At 46.3% G+C, this 12,103-nt stretch overlaps 1 protein-coding gene across 1 annotated transcript in view; it reads right to left on the bottom strand.

Moving 5' to 3' along the window:
* Positions 1 to 10,109, bottom strand: part of DDAH1 (dimethylarginine dimethylaminohydrolase 1) — a 51,217-nt gene extending 41,108 nt beyond the window's left edge. Inside the window, exon 1 of the mRNA XM_062497505.1 lies at positions 9,804 to 10,109. Coding sequence (XP_062353489.1) covers positions 9,804 to 10,109 — 306 coding nt within the window. The remainder of the gene's footprint in view (positions 1 to 9,803) is intronic.
* Positions 10,110 to 12,103: the final 1,994 nt, after the last annotated feature.

Here is a 12,103-nt window from a genome sequence, read left to right as displayed (position 1 = left end):
GGACAAATATCAGTAAGGAAAACACCAGAGTAGTGTCCACCTGGTTTCTTTTAGAAACATACACTAACACCATGGCTGCTGGCCTGCAGCTCAAATGACATCAACCACACTGAAATGCAGAGACATTTGCATAAGCAGGATTCTTATCCTGCAAGATCACCCTTTCCGAGATACAGGATTCAGCTTCCTGACAGCTCTTACATTAAAAGCCTTAGGAAAAAAAAAAGAAATGCAAAATCAGTCACAGCACTGTCAACAGTGTCCAATTATGTAGCAGTTTTGTTTTGGTTTGCTTCAGCGGCCAGCTGGGACTGAGCTGAGATAGATGATTACATTTTGCCAGAGAACTTCAGTTGGCATCCGGAGACAGGCGTGGATAGCCAGATCCTTTACTATTAACATACATAATGAACCCTCCAAAAACAAATTATCACAATCCTTTTTTAAAGATGATGCCAAATACTGAATCTCTATTGATGTGAAAATTAGTTCTGCAAGTCCTGAACGAGCTGATTTTTATCTACTTGTGTGGTTTTAATATTGACTCCAAGTGACAGAAAAACAGCACATTAGAGTGGTACAGGTGATAACTGGCCTTGGATGAATGCAAGACCTGACTCAGGTACATCTCAGCCATAAAACATTTCACTTTTATTTTTTCCCCCCCAGAAGACAAACTCCTAATACTGCTATAAAAAGGGCAGAAATAAAAGATATTGTCACCTGATGCTGTGGGTACATAATTTATCTTCACCCTACAACTGTGACTGACCAGACCTGATACCAAGAGTAAAACTCTCTTACACCATAAACTTGATTAGGAATATGCTTCTATAATAAATACAAAAAAAAATCAGAATGGTTTATTTTTCAAAGGAATGAATGATCAGTAATTACTGATAATAATTGCTTTCTTGGTAGGAACACACTTTCTATAGTCACAACTCCTGGTTGGCAAGGCCTCCATAAACAATGACTTCTACAGAGATGTGTGTGTGTACTAGTGTGACTTATGATTAATGAAGGCTGTTTTGTATACATAACTTTCATTTAAGGTCAGCATTTTGTGATCAGGTCTACACTTTTGATCCAGCTCTATTTACCAGGAGATTTTGACAAAGACAAGAAATCCTCTGAAAACTGAACATCACAAGCATAGACACTGCTTCCCCAGACTGAGCTGCTCAGCTCACCAAATATTCAGCATGAATGGAGTGCTGCAAGTTAAAACTTGCTATACTGTCACTTCCCTCAGCATCCTCAGCAGAGTCATGCTGAGCCTAGAGCAGAGGCAGAGTACCTGCTCCAGAATCACTTCAAAATAACCAGTAATAGTGGTAGAAATTAAAGTCTGCATGTGTTCATTTTAATGAAAAATATCAGTGCTAACATCAGCCAGGCTTGCTGAAGAGTTGCACGCCCCAGTCACCTCACCAAGAGGGATGATGGGAGACAAGAAGTTTAAGTGCACAACTGATCAGGCAGACTACACTGGGGATGTTATGAACCTATCTTGGAATCTTAATACCAAAATTCCAAAAGTGACTGTGGTAAACTAGTTTTTGCAATGGTTTTAAGTAAAGAGGTTACAAAAAAAAAAAAAACCAACAAAAAAAACCCCAAAATATACAAACAAAAAACTACAAAACATCAACTAGTCAGGTTCAATTTGAAAGCCCAAGCAGAATGTTCCTGGGGGAGGAACCTTTAACCACTTAACATTTACACTGAACCATAAGCTCACCAAGGGCTATCTATCACAGCCACAGGAACAGTGATTAACAAAGTACAGAAGCTGACATCAGGCTTGCATTATAATAATCAGGTGTCCACAACAGATTTAAAAAAAGGCATTTAATTTGGGTTCCGACTTTTTTTAATCTTCTGGTCAGTAACTGGCATATTTCTGACGATCCTCATGTCACAATTCAATAACAAGATCTAAATATGTCTTTTACTAGAAAAGCATGAAACCCAAGCTGCTTCTAGACTGTCCTTACAGATTGTTTTACAGTTCTATAAATAGAAACCAATTGTAATTAATACAGTCCACTTATATTGATCTGACTATAAGCTACTTCCTAACATTTTCATTAAATTGGGGATCACAGAAGCAAAATTGAACATGAAAAAATACAGTTCTTGGCATAGCCAGTTCACTCAAAGTGTTAGACTTATTAATGTAGGGTCAGAACTACACCAGGAATGAACTTCAAGACCAAAGAACCACCTGCCCAAACCAAAAGGCATCACTTAAAATATGAAGCAGATGATTTTTGAAACAGTCTGCTTTAGGAGGGCAAAAGACCCATTCTTATGCATACTGATAATTACACTGGCTCCTGATAAAGGTCTGCCTGACGTTGCCTAAATGATTGGGTTTTTTTAAACTTCTCAGTACTGTTTAAGAAATTTTTCTCCTCTACTGCATTCTTTTCAGTTAATTTATATACTAATACAGAAAGCACCGAAAATAAAGCTATTGATACGATAAAAGAAAACACTGAAACAGATTCTGATATTAGTTACTTCATTACCTTCTGCAACCCATGAAGGGCATCACTCATCATCCTGGAGAAAGTCTCCAAGTGACACTAACTTTGTAGAAGATCATTGCATTCAGGTTTGCCAATTATAGGCCCAAAAAACAACCAAATCCCACATTAAAACTCAGGTATACATCATATCCAAAGTCTGGCTGGTACTTCTCAAGTTGTTTTCAGTATGACAGAAAATAAAATGCTGACAATATCTTGCATGCTTTCACTCTAATTGTGAAGTAAGTGAACATGATGAAAAAGGCTAAAGGAGTATATAAATATGGCTCAGTATAGAATGGGAAAGGTATTAAAAAACTCAATCTAACAAGAATGTGGGAAGGCACCTAGTGGCACCTCTAATTTTTGTCAGCCTTCATGTAAAGTGTTTGCCCATGTTTACTTACCTGCTGTTTTAAGTACTAAGCAATTACACTGTGGCAACCTCTGTGCTTTCTGTCACAAGTTTTCTAGGTGTAACACCAAGATGGTCTGGGTCATCAAGGGTAAAGCACAAGAAGGATGTGCAAAGGGGTCAGTGAAAACATAAAAGACCACCACAATTTGTGTGACAGTTTAAAGAGCCATAAATTATTTAAGATGGTAATAAAACATTTAATCTCTTGCTTCTTCAGTGACCTGCCAATGCTAGTCCTCCATAGAAAGAAGACAGATTCCTGACAGTGCCAGATCAAACAGGGAACAATGGTACCCACCCAGAAGAAAGCCACAGCCTTGCTAAGCTCTGTCCCTACATGACTGAGCTGCCCAGACAGAGCTGGGTGGGAGCACACTGTCACCCTGAGTTGGGCTGCAGGAGTGCCCTGCTCTTCCTCCAGTGCTGGCCAGCAGCAATGAGCATCTATGTAGGACAGGTGCCCAGGCACAGGAGCTCCTCTGCTTGGTTCATCATCCAGCTGGGAGATGTTGCTGAGGTTCAGTCAGCTTGTGCCCAGCATCAAAACTGCCTACATAAAGGAAAAACAAGACCGGTCACTGACATGTTCCCTTCTGAAGGGAACAAGGCCCCCCCATGCAGACCAGACTCATTTGTTAGGGAAGCCTGCTGCTCCCCTGGGGCCCTGGTTAAAGATGGAAGAGAAAGCTTCCTCCTCTGATACAGCCCTCGGATTTTAATCCATTATTGATTTTTCATGTGTGCAGCAATGAAGCCCCAACAAGAAATCTGAGGGCAACCAACAGATCTCAGGGCCTTGGGACAAATGCTTAAGGGATCAGGAGCACAAGTCACTATGAGCTTTGCAACAGCAGGGAGCGATGAGTGAAGAAAGAGAGAGCCAGCAGATCAATACCTGGCTCTGAGCCTGGTGTCACCAGCAGAATTTTTGGGTTTTGATAATGGGTAAGTTTACACAACAGCAGGCCTGCTGGAGACACTTGTCTCTCTCCTTGCAGAGGAGTTCCCATTGAAAGAGCTTTAAACTAGATTTGAAGAGAAAAAGAGATAAAAACAGGCTAACAAGAGATAAGCCTGGGGGCAGTACACCCACGTTTGAGGGGTGGTGTGCTAGCAAGGTCCTTCCATTTGCTGTCTCAGTGGAAGCACGGGATTCAGATCCATGTGGCAGCAAAGTGTTACTGGTATGTTAGGTCCCTCTGGATGTGGTGATTGTGAACAGAGAAGGACTGGTGAGTGATCTGGTGGCTGAAGGCCACCCTAGGCACAGCAATCATGAAATAATTTTTGAATATTGGAGAAATTGGCCTGTTTAAGGGATTGGTTGACAGAGCCCCTTGGGAGGCATTACTGAACTGCATATGGGTAGGAGGCTCTCCAGAGGGACCTGAACAGGCTGGATCAATGAGCCAAGGCCACTTCCATGAGGTTAACCAATATCAAGTTCTGGATCCTGTGCTTGGCTCACAACAACCTCATGCATCACAACAGCCTTGGGACAGAGTGGCTGGCTGGAAAGCTGCCCAGTGGAGAAGGACCTGGGGACACTGACTGACAGCAGCTGGACATAAACATGAACCAGCTGTGCCCAGGTAGCCAGGAAGGCCAATGGCATCCTGGCCTATATCAGGAATAGTGCAGCAGTAGGACCAGGGCAGTGATTGCCTCCCTGTGCTCAGCACTGATGGGGCCACACCTCGAGTGCTGTGTCCAGTTCTGGGGCCCTCATGACAAGAAAGACATTGAGGGGCTGCAGAGAAGCCCAGAGAAGGACAGTGGAGCTGGGGAAGGGTCTGGAGCATATGTCCTATGAAAAGCTGGGAGGCTCAGCCTGAAGGAAAGGAGGCTCAGATGGGACCTCATCCCTTTACAAATACCTGAAAGGGGGGTTTAGTGAGATGGGAATTGGTCTCATCTCCCGTATCACAAGCAACAGGGCAAGGGGGACAGCCCTCAGCACCAGGGAAGGTTTAGACTGGATATTAGGGAAAATTTCTTCACTGAAAGGGTTGTCAAGCTTTGGGCTGCCCAGGGAAGTAGTGGAATAATCATCCCAGGAGATATTCAAAAGATGCATAGATGGAGCACTTAAGGACACGGTTTAAGTGATAAACTCAGCAGTGCTGGCTTAACAGTTGGACTCTACCATCTTAAAGATCTTTCAAACCTAAATTCTAAATACAGGCTCACTTGTACTAGTATATGCTGTAAAACAAAACCCCCATAACCAAATTAAGTTCAGGAGCCAGCAGAGCCTTCAATCTCTTTCTCCTGAACCTAGATTTTCTATTATTTTGAAGCAGACATCATTAACCTGCAGGATCATCTATACCTACAGAGAGCAGAGAAAGTGTCTTGCATTTAGCAGCAGCTATGCTGTATTACCTCGGTATATATAACAAATGAATAACTTCATAAACTCTTTTTGCCTTCTGTGTTATTTTTTTTTTTTTTTTAAGAAACCTCCACCTCCTGGTCTAAGAATTATCCCTGCAAGCAGTAGCTCCAGTTGGGACGACGGGCAGTGTAGGGTGCAAGCTATGGTTCATACGCAGCTTCACACTGTGGTTCCCCAACTATGTATGGTTCATACACAGCTACACAGCCCTGCAGAATCTGTAAAGGGTGGGAGGGGTGGCAGCAGCCACCCTGAGAAGCAAGTTATCTGGCCTAGCACAGCTGGAAGCTCTGCAGAAGCACTACTGTGGACAAAATCCTGTTACACAGCAAGTAGATTTGGGAAAAGGTACCCAGGGATGTTGGAAAAGCAATTAGGTAGTTTCAACTTCTCGTTGAGAGGGTGGGATTTGACAAACATACTCTTTAGCTGCTCATCCTGTCCCTCATTGTTGAAGGACCAGCTATCCTATACTACATGAATGCAATCACAAGTGTTCCCAGTGTGTCTTGGAGGAGTTGGGAAAAACTTGGTCTTGGGTAGAAGCTTCCTCTTAACCAAGGAAGGAAATACACTGAGGTCTTCTGCAGCAGCTCCTGTCGTTTTCCCAGCACCAGCTAATTCTTCATTCCCCATGTGGCAGCTGAGAAGAGGCCAGGTCACTGTGAGTGCATTTTGCTGAGCTTTTGGGTTTCCATCTGTCTGCATAAGCACAGAAATTGTGGAAATGCTGTTTTGTGCTATCCCAAGCACATTAAGACAACTTAGGCAGCAAGAGCAATGTGCTGATGAGGTCTCTTCACAACCAACCCTGCTGCCTGCAGAAGGTGACAGAACACACTGCTAGAACAAAAGGTGCTGGAACTCACAATCTGATCAGTGATCACAACATTTCCACTGGACTTACTCAACTTAAGCATCAAGTGCACTGGTGACTGCACACGGATAAGCAAAACACCAGCTTAGACATATTAGTAATCTACCTTAGGCTTACTCCAAAAGCCTTTACCTTTCTGCCAAATCAAAACTCTACAGAAACTATGAATTTTAAAATAAGTTCAGAAGCAGATAACACAGAAACATAATGCCTTGAAATAAGTCTGACTTGCAAACAAATCATTAAATGCATGAATAATTTTTCTACTTTGCTAAAAAAAATACTGGGCTCTTTCCCAGTGCTGCCTGAACATGACCAAATTTAATTCAATTCTTTTTTTCTCCTTACAATAACTTGGAGCAAGAACAGACATAACCCTAGGTTTTATTTTGTTTTGCTCCAGACAGACAATCAGTAGAGAATCCAATGTTGCTGGGGGGATAAGCAATAATACTAATACCTATAAAGCCTGAAAGCTCAATCAGTGCTATTACAAACTATTGCAGAAATTTGTCTACTGCATAGTGTTACCATAATTGGTGACAAGCCTTCTTAATAAGGAGTCTAGTCAGTGAAAGAAAAAGCTGTATCCTTTTAAATACTGTATAGGTTTGAAGGTTTCCAGTAGCAAGAAATAGAGGAGATTAAGACAGTACTGCTCAGTTCATGTATCTGGCAGACAGTTTATCAGAAGGAACAGCACACCTGAAACAGCATTGCTCCAGCTGTGTATGCAACCAGGCTGTTGTGTTTGAGATGCACCTCAGCAAACCCCATGTGCTCTTCAATTTTCACTGGTCTGATCAGGCTTCAGAAACCAGCCTACCGCATGCCTCTTTGACAGATTTCCTGTACACAGACCCTCCCTCTGTTAATTATTTGCAGAAATGGTGCCTTATGACCCTGTTTCCCTCATCCTTTCCTTGCTCCACCGCTCCTGCCTGCTCTGTACAAAAATACATTTAATAGTTAACAGACCAGTAAGACAAGCCCAGCTGAGTCCTCCCTTACAGGGAGGCTCAGGTCAGGAGAGCATGATCAGGAGCTGGGCTTCACTGGGTTAAGCCAAGCATACACAAACTGTACTGCTAAAATATTCATGGGTTTGCACTTACGTTACATAAAAAGAAAAAGAGGTTCCAGTTTGAGAAACCAGTGCTGACGTAGACTGCATCCACCCTGTCACCCAGTACAAGTGACAGTGCACTGCAACAGCCTGGGTTCACTTTCATAGCAGGCTGACCAAGCTAAGCGATGTAGGATCCTTCATTTCCTGGGGCAGCACTTTGAATTTGTCCCTTTCCACCATGAGGTTTACCATGTGTCAGCCCCTTTCTTCAGCCTCATAAGGACCCTCTGCACAGCCTAGACCTCAATGGTATCACTTCTCACCCCCACTGTGGGGCCACTCACAGCTAAATAAAGATGCCTCCATCTCCTCCAGGTCAGCAATAAAGGCATTTGACAGGGCAGATGGTAGGACAGACCCTGCAGCAAAATCACTTGCCACCAGACTCCAGCAACTATCTCAGTGGGGAATTCAGAGACTGAACATAAACCTCAGAAAAATATCCTTGGAGGCTGCTAACAGACACTCACTGAGATTAGCAGGAGGGTCAGGGGCAAGTGCTGGGCTCCCTCAGCACCTGGACTTCTGAGCACCTGTGGTTGGCCCCTCCAAAACCAAAGTTGGAGGCAATAGGAGCAGACCAGCTTTGCGTACAATAGGAAATAGCCTCTCGTGCAGCTCTTTATGGGGGGGCTCTATGAAAGTGACTTTAGTGACATTATAGATGTTTGCCAAGATGTCCAAGGCACACACCAAGCCCTCTGCCCAGCACACAGAGCTCTGGGGAGGCATGTGTGCATTCCTGCTTTCTAAAGCCTTTGCCATTTCACTGTTTTCAATATGACATCCTGGTCACTAACTACTCAACACAGATACTCCACCTAAACAAAACTGACAGTAGCCACGCTGAGAAGGGGAGGATGCCTTGGAGAGGAAAGGGATCAGGAATAGGCAGGTAGCATCCTGCAGAAATGAACACCTTCTCTCCCTTTCCACAAGACACTGCTGTAATGATGTTACCAGGAGGAAGAACTGTTGCAAGAGTTAAATGTTCAGACAAGCATCACACTGCAGTGTCATGCACTGTTATAGCTTTAAAAGAATACTTGTTCAACTATTTTTTTATTTTTGCTTCATAGAAAACTCAAGGGAGGGATTGCTCCATCATTCAAGAACATCAATAATGTTTAAATTATTCCTGAAAGCTTGCTCTCTCTTGTTCATGACTCTGCCTGGACAAGTCACTCATGGAAAGAAATAAATCCCTCCTCCTGAAGGGGAAATGGTACAAATGGCAGCAGGACTCACAGAGCTACATACCAGTGTGTCGTGGAAAGGACCAGTGAAAATGTGCTTTGATTCTGGCTAAGAAACAGCTGCTTCTGAGAGCAGCATGTGGTAAACACTTCATTCTGGTGTTGTCCCCTTAAAGAGCATCCAAGTGTGTTACAAAGAGTAAATACACATGGCTATGTACAAGAAGTGCATGTGTACAAGTTGTACACAGTATCTCAGATGTTACACCATTGGGGGAGAATTTAAGAAAACTTTGCAATTGAAAAGAAAGGCACTGTAAAAAAAAACCCAAAACCAAGTGGAGCATTGCTCTCAATGGCCAAGAGGAGCTACTGCCCTGTCCCACAGGTACAACAGCACACACCTGTAGATCTCACAATGCACTGTGGTACCAAAGATGGGAACTAAAAGAGACAAGAGGAGCGTTACATTAAAAGATGGTTACAGGAAGGCAAGCTGTCATTGCCCATTGAGGAAGATAACTGGGTGGCACTTCAATGCATGCATTGCCTCATGAACTAGTTTTTGAATGGGCTGAGGACATTAAGAAAGTACTAAGAAGATCTAAACTAAGGCTCCTGTGGGTGTGCATCCTCCACACGTCTCTCCAATGAGATAGCCTGCATCCCCTATACATGCAGGGACCTGCAATGGTCCCACAGGGAAGGCGACATCAGGTTCAAGGGCATTAAGGCTGACACTAAGTACACCAAAACACACACCAGCTCTTGTGCATAGGTCAGTAGATACAATTATCGCAGGCACCAGTAATGCACTGCCTGGGGCTGAGCTCGGGTTCAACGCGTACTGAATATGGGGGTTTGTGGACCGAGCAGGGCTGCACCGGGGACACAAACCCGCACAATCCGCCAGCCACCCCATCCCGCCAGACGGGCTGGGCAAGCTGACACGGAGCGAAAGCCCGCACGCCCCAGAATGGATGAGTCATAGTTTACACTGTCCATCCACTTGTCCGTGTCTCCAGGAGCAGAGCATCGCTCTCCAGTACGCCCAGAACAGCGGGGCTCCGCCGCACAGCGGGCTCGGCAGCCGGGCCGGCACGCCGGGCTGGAGCCGCTCCCGCCGAGCAGGGCTGCAGCTCCGAGCGCGGTCCCCGCCGCGGGCTGGGGCGGACCCGGGGACACGCCCGACGGCGCGGCCGCCCCGAGCTCACCTGCGCGGGCATCGCTCCCCTCTCCGCTCCTCACCTCCTTCCGGCGACTGGGCGCGCCCGGGCGGGTGAGCAGCGCCGTCTCCTCGCAGACCACGGCCACATCCTCCACGAAGACACAGTCGGGGAGGCTCTCGTCGGCCGGCAGCTCCAGCACCTGCAGCCCCAGCTTGCTCCGCAGCACGCCCACGTACAGCTGATGCTCTCTCTCCGCGCGGGCGAAGTCCACCTCGGGGCCCGCCGTGCTGCGCAGCGCCTGCCGGCACAGCGACTCGGGCAGCGCCCGCACCACGGCGTGCGTGCAGCGCCCGAAAGCGGCGAGGCCGCCGCCCAGCCCGGCCATGCTGCGCGGCGGGGACGGCGGAGAGGGACGAGAGGGACGCGCGGCGGGGACGGCGGAGGGGGACGCGGGGACGCGCGGCCGCCGCTGGCACCGGAGAAAGCGCCGCCCGCGGCCCGGCCGCGCCCCATTGGCTCCCCAGCAGGCACATTTCCATGGGGCCGCCGCCGCCGCGCCCCCATTGGCTGGCGGTGGCTGCCGGGCCGTGCCATTGGCCGCCCCCCGCGCGGCGCCTCTTACCTGTGCGGGCGGGCGCGGACGGCCCCGCGTGTGGCCTGAGGGGCGGCGCTGCCCGGTTGCGGTGCTTCTGCCAAAGGCACGACTGGGCTGAAAGTGTTTTAACCCCCGCACGTTGTCCGGGCACGTTTTTACATCCGTTAGAGCTGGGGTGGGCAGGGGGAACGTTCATGACCCTCCTACTCGAGGTTGCCTTGGCTTGGCCACCTGCGAGGCCTTTGCCGCTGCTTTCTCCTTCCCTGCTGGCTCAGCTGAAGACCAGGCGGTTCGTGTGGGTGGCCAAAGGAAGAATATCCCATGACAAGGGCAGTTCCAAATACAAATCGTAGGGAAATGAGCTCAGCCGATTCTTGTCATGGTTTTCTACAGGCGCTTATCGGCAGAACGTGTCCACCTGCTCCCACTCCTTTATACCATTAAGGTTGCCACCTCCATGGAGTAGGAGGAACACTGGTGTTCTCCTCCGCCTCAGGGACTGAAATACAAGGAGGATTTCACACACTGTTCCCTAAAAAAAAAAAAAAAAACAAACAAAAAAAACAAAACACGCTCCCCCGGGTTTTATTTCTCCCAGTTTTACCCTGACTGGAGATTGTCCTGAAGGAGGGCCAGCTCTTGCCAGGGCACATCTCTGTCTCCCAGGTAATAGGCAAATGGGGCTTTGTGCTCGACAAAGGCAACATCCACAGCACCAGTCCTCAGTTGTACTGTTCCTGCTCCCAAGACACCCAGCTGTCTCCAAGCCCAGTCCTCACCAGAGGAGCAGGAAAAAAGAAGCAGTATTAATTTTCCTTCCAGCTTTTTTTTTGCTGGCAAGGGTTTTGCAGGTGTCCCTCTGATGCTGAAGGGGACCCCACTAGCACACAGCTGAGTTGCCCCTCCAGAGCTCAGGCAAACCCAGGCAGCTGCCTTGGCCATGCTGTCACAGATATCTGCAGATGTTCAGCATTTGGGAATATGGTTAATGAATAGCATGAAGGAAATACCAAAGTGTGTTTCTAAAATGGCAGCTCACTAGATTTTCATCTGCATTTTATACACATTCTCCAAATATTCTGTAAAGGCCTTTTTAACTTAATATGCATTGGCACAGTTATTTGAATAACTGTCATTCACTGAATAATGTGCAAATATTACTTTACTTAAACAAATGGACAGGTAATCCAGCTGCTATCATGTAGGATATATCAAATTTTGAAAAACCACGATAAGTACCATCCTACTGTATCTGATATAACATGCAATCCTTCCACCATCCTTAAAGTATATTTGGACTTATTACATATTTGGGATATAGCCATTGGCACAGTTTGGTTTTCTTTTAGTTAGCATTACTTCTAGCCAGAAGAAAAAGTGCTACATCCAGTAATTTAAAACTTGACGGGGTTCCTATCAGAAAAGGTATTGAAAATAGTTTTCCTGCAGCCAATGGATTGGAAAGTTATAGTCAATACAGATGTTTTTGACATCTGCAATTACTTTGTGAATTTGTAAGTGATGACAATTTTTAGATCTCACTGAAATTACAGGATATGAGGTGATGCTATGATGTGAGCTCATACAGACATGACATGCTCTCTGCCCCAGAGGCACAGTCACCAGTCCAGCACGGGTGACTACAGCTGGTCCCTGGGAGCTGGTCAGGTATCACTTCTGACAGCTTCTCAATACCTTTGTGGGAGACAAGGCTGGAGAATGTCTTTGTGAGACACAGTGCTATGAGACAGTGTGTGCTAGGCACACAATTGTGTGTTGGAAGT

Source organism: Cinclus cinclus, chromosome 8, assembly GCF_963662255.1.
Source record: "Cinclus cinclus chromosome 8, bCinCin1.1, whole genome shotgun sequence".
NCBI lineage: Eukaryota > Metazoa > Chordata > Aves > Passeriformes > Cinclidae > Cinclus > Cinclus cinclus.
The sequence above is the reverse complement of the archived record's forward strand: the minus strand, read 5'-3'. Positions and strand labels throughout refer to the sequence as shown.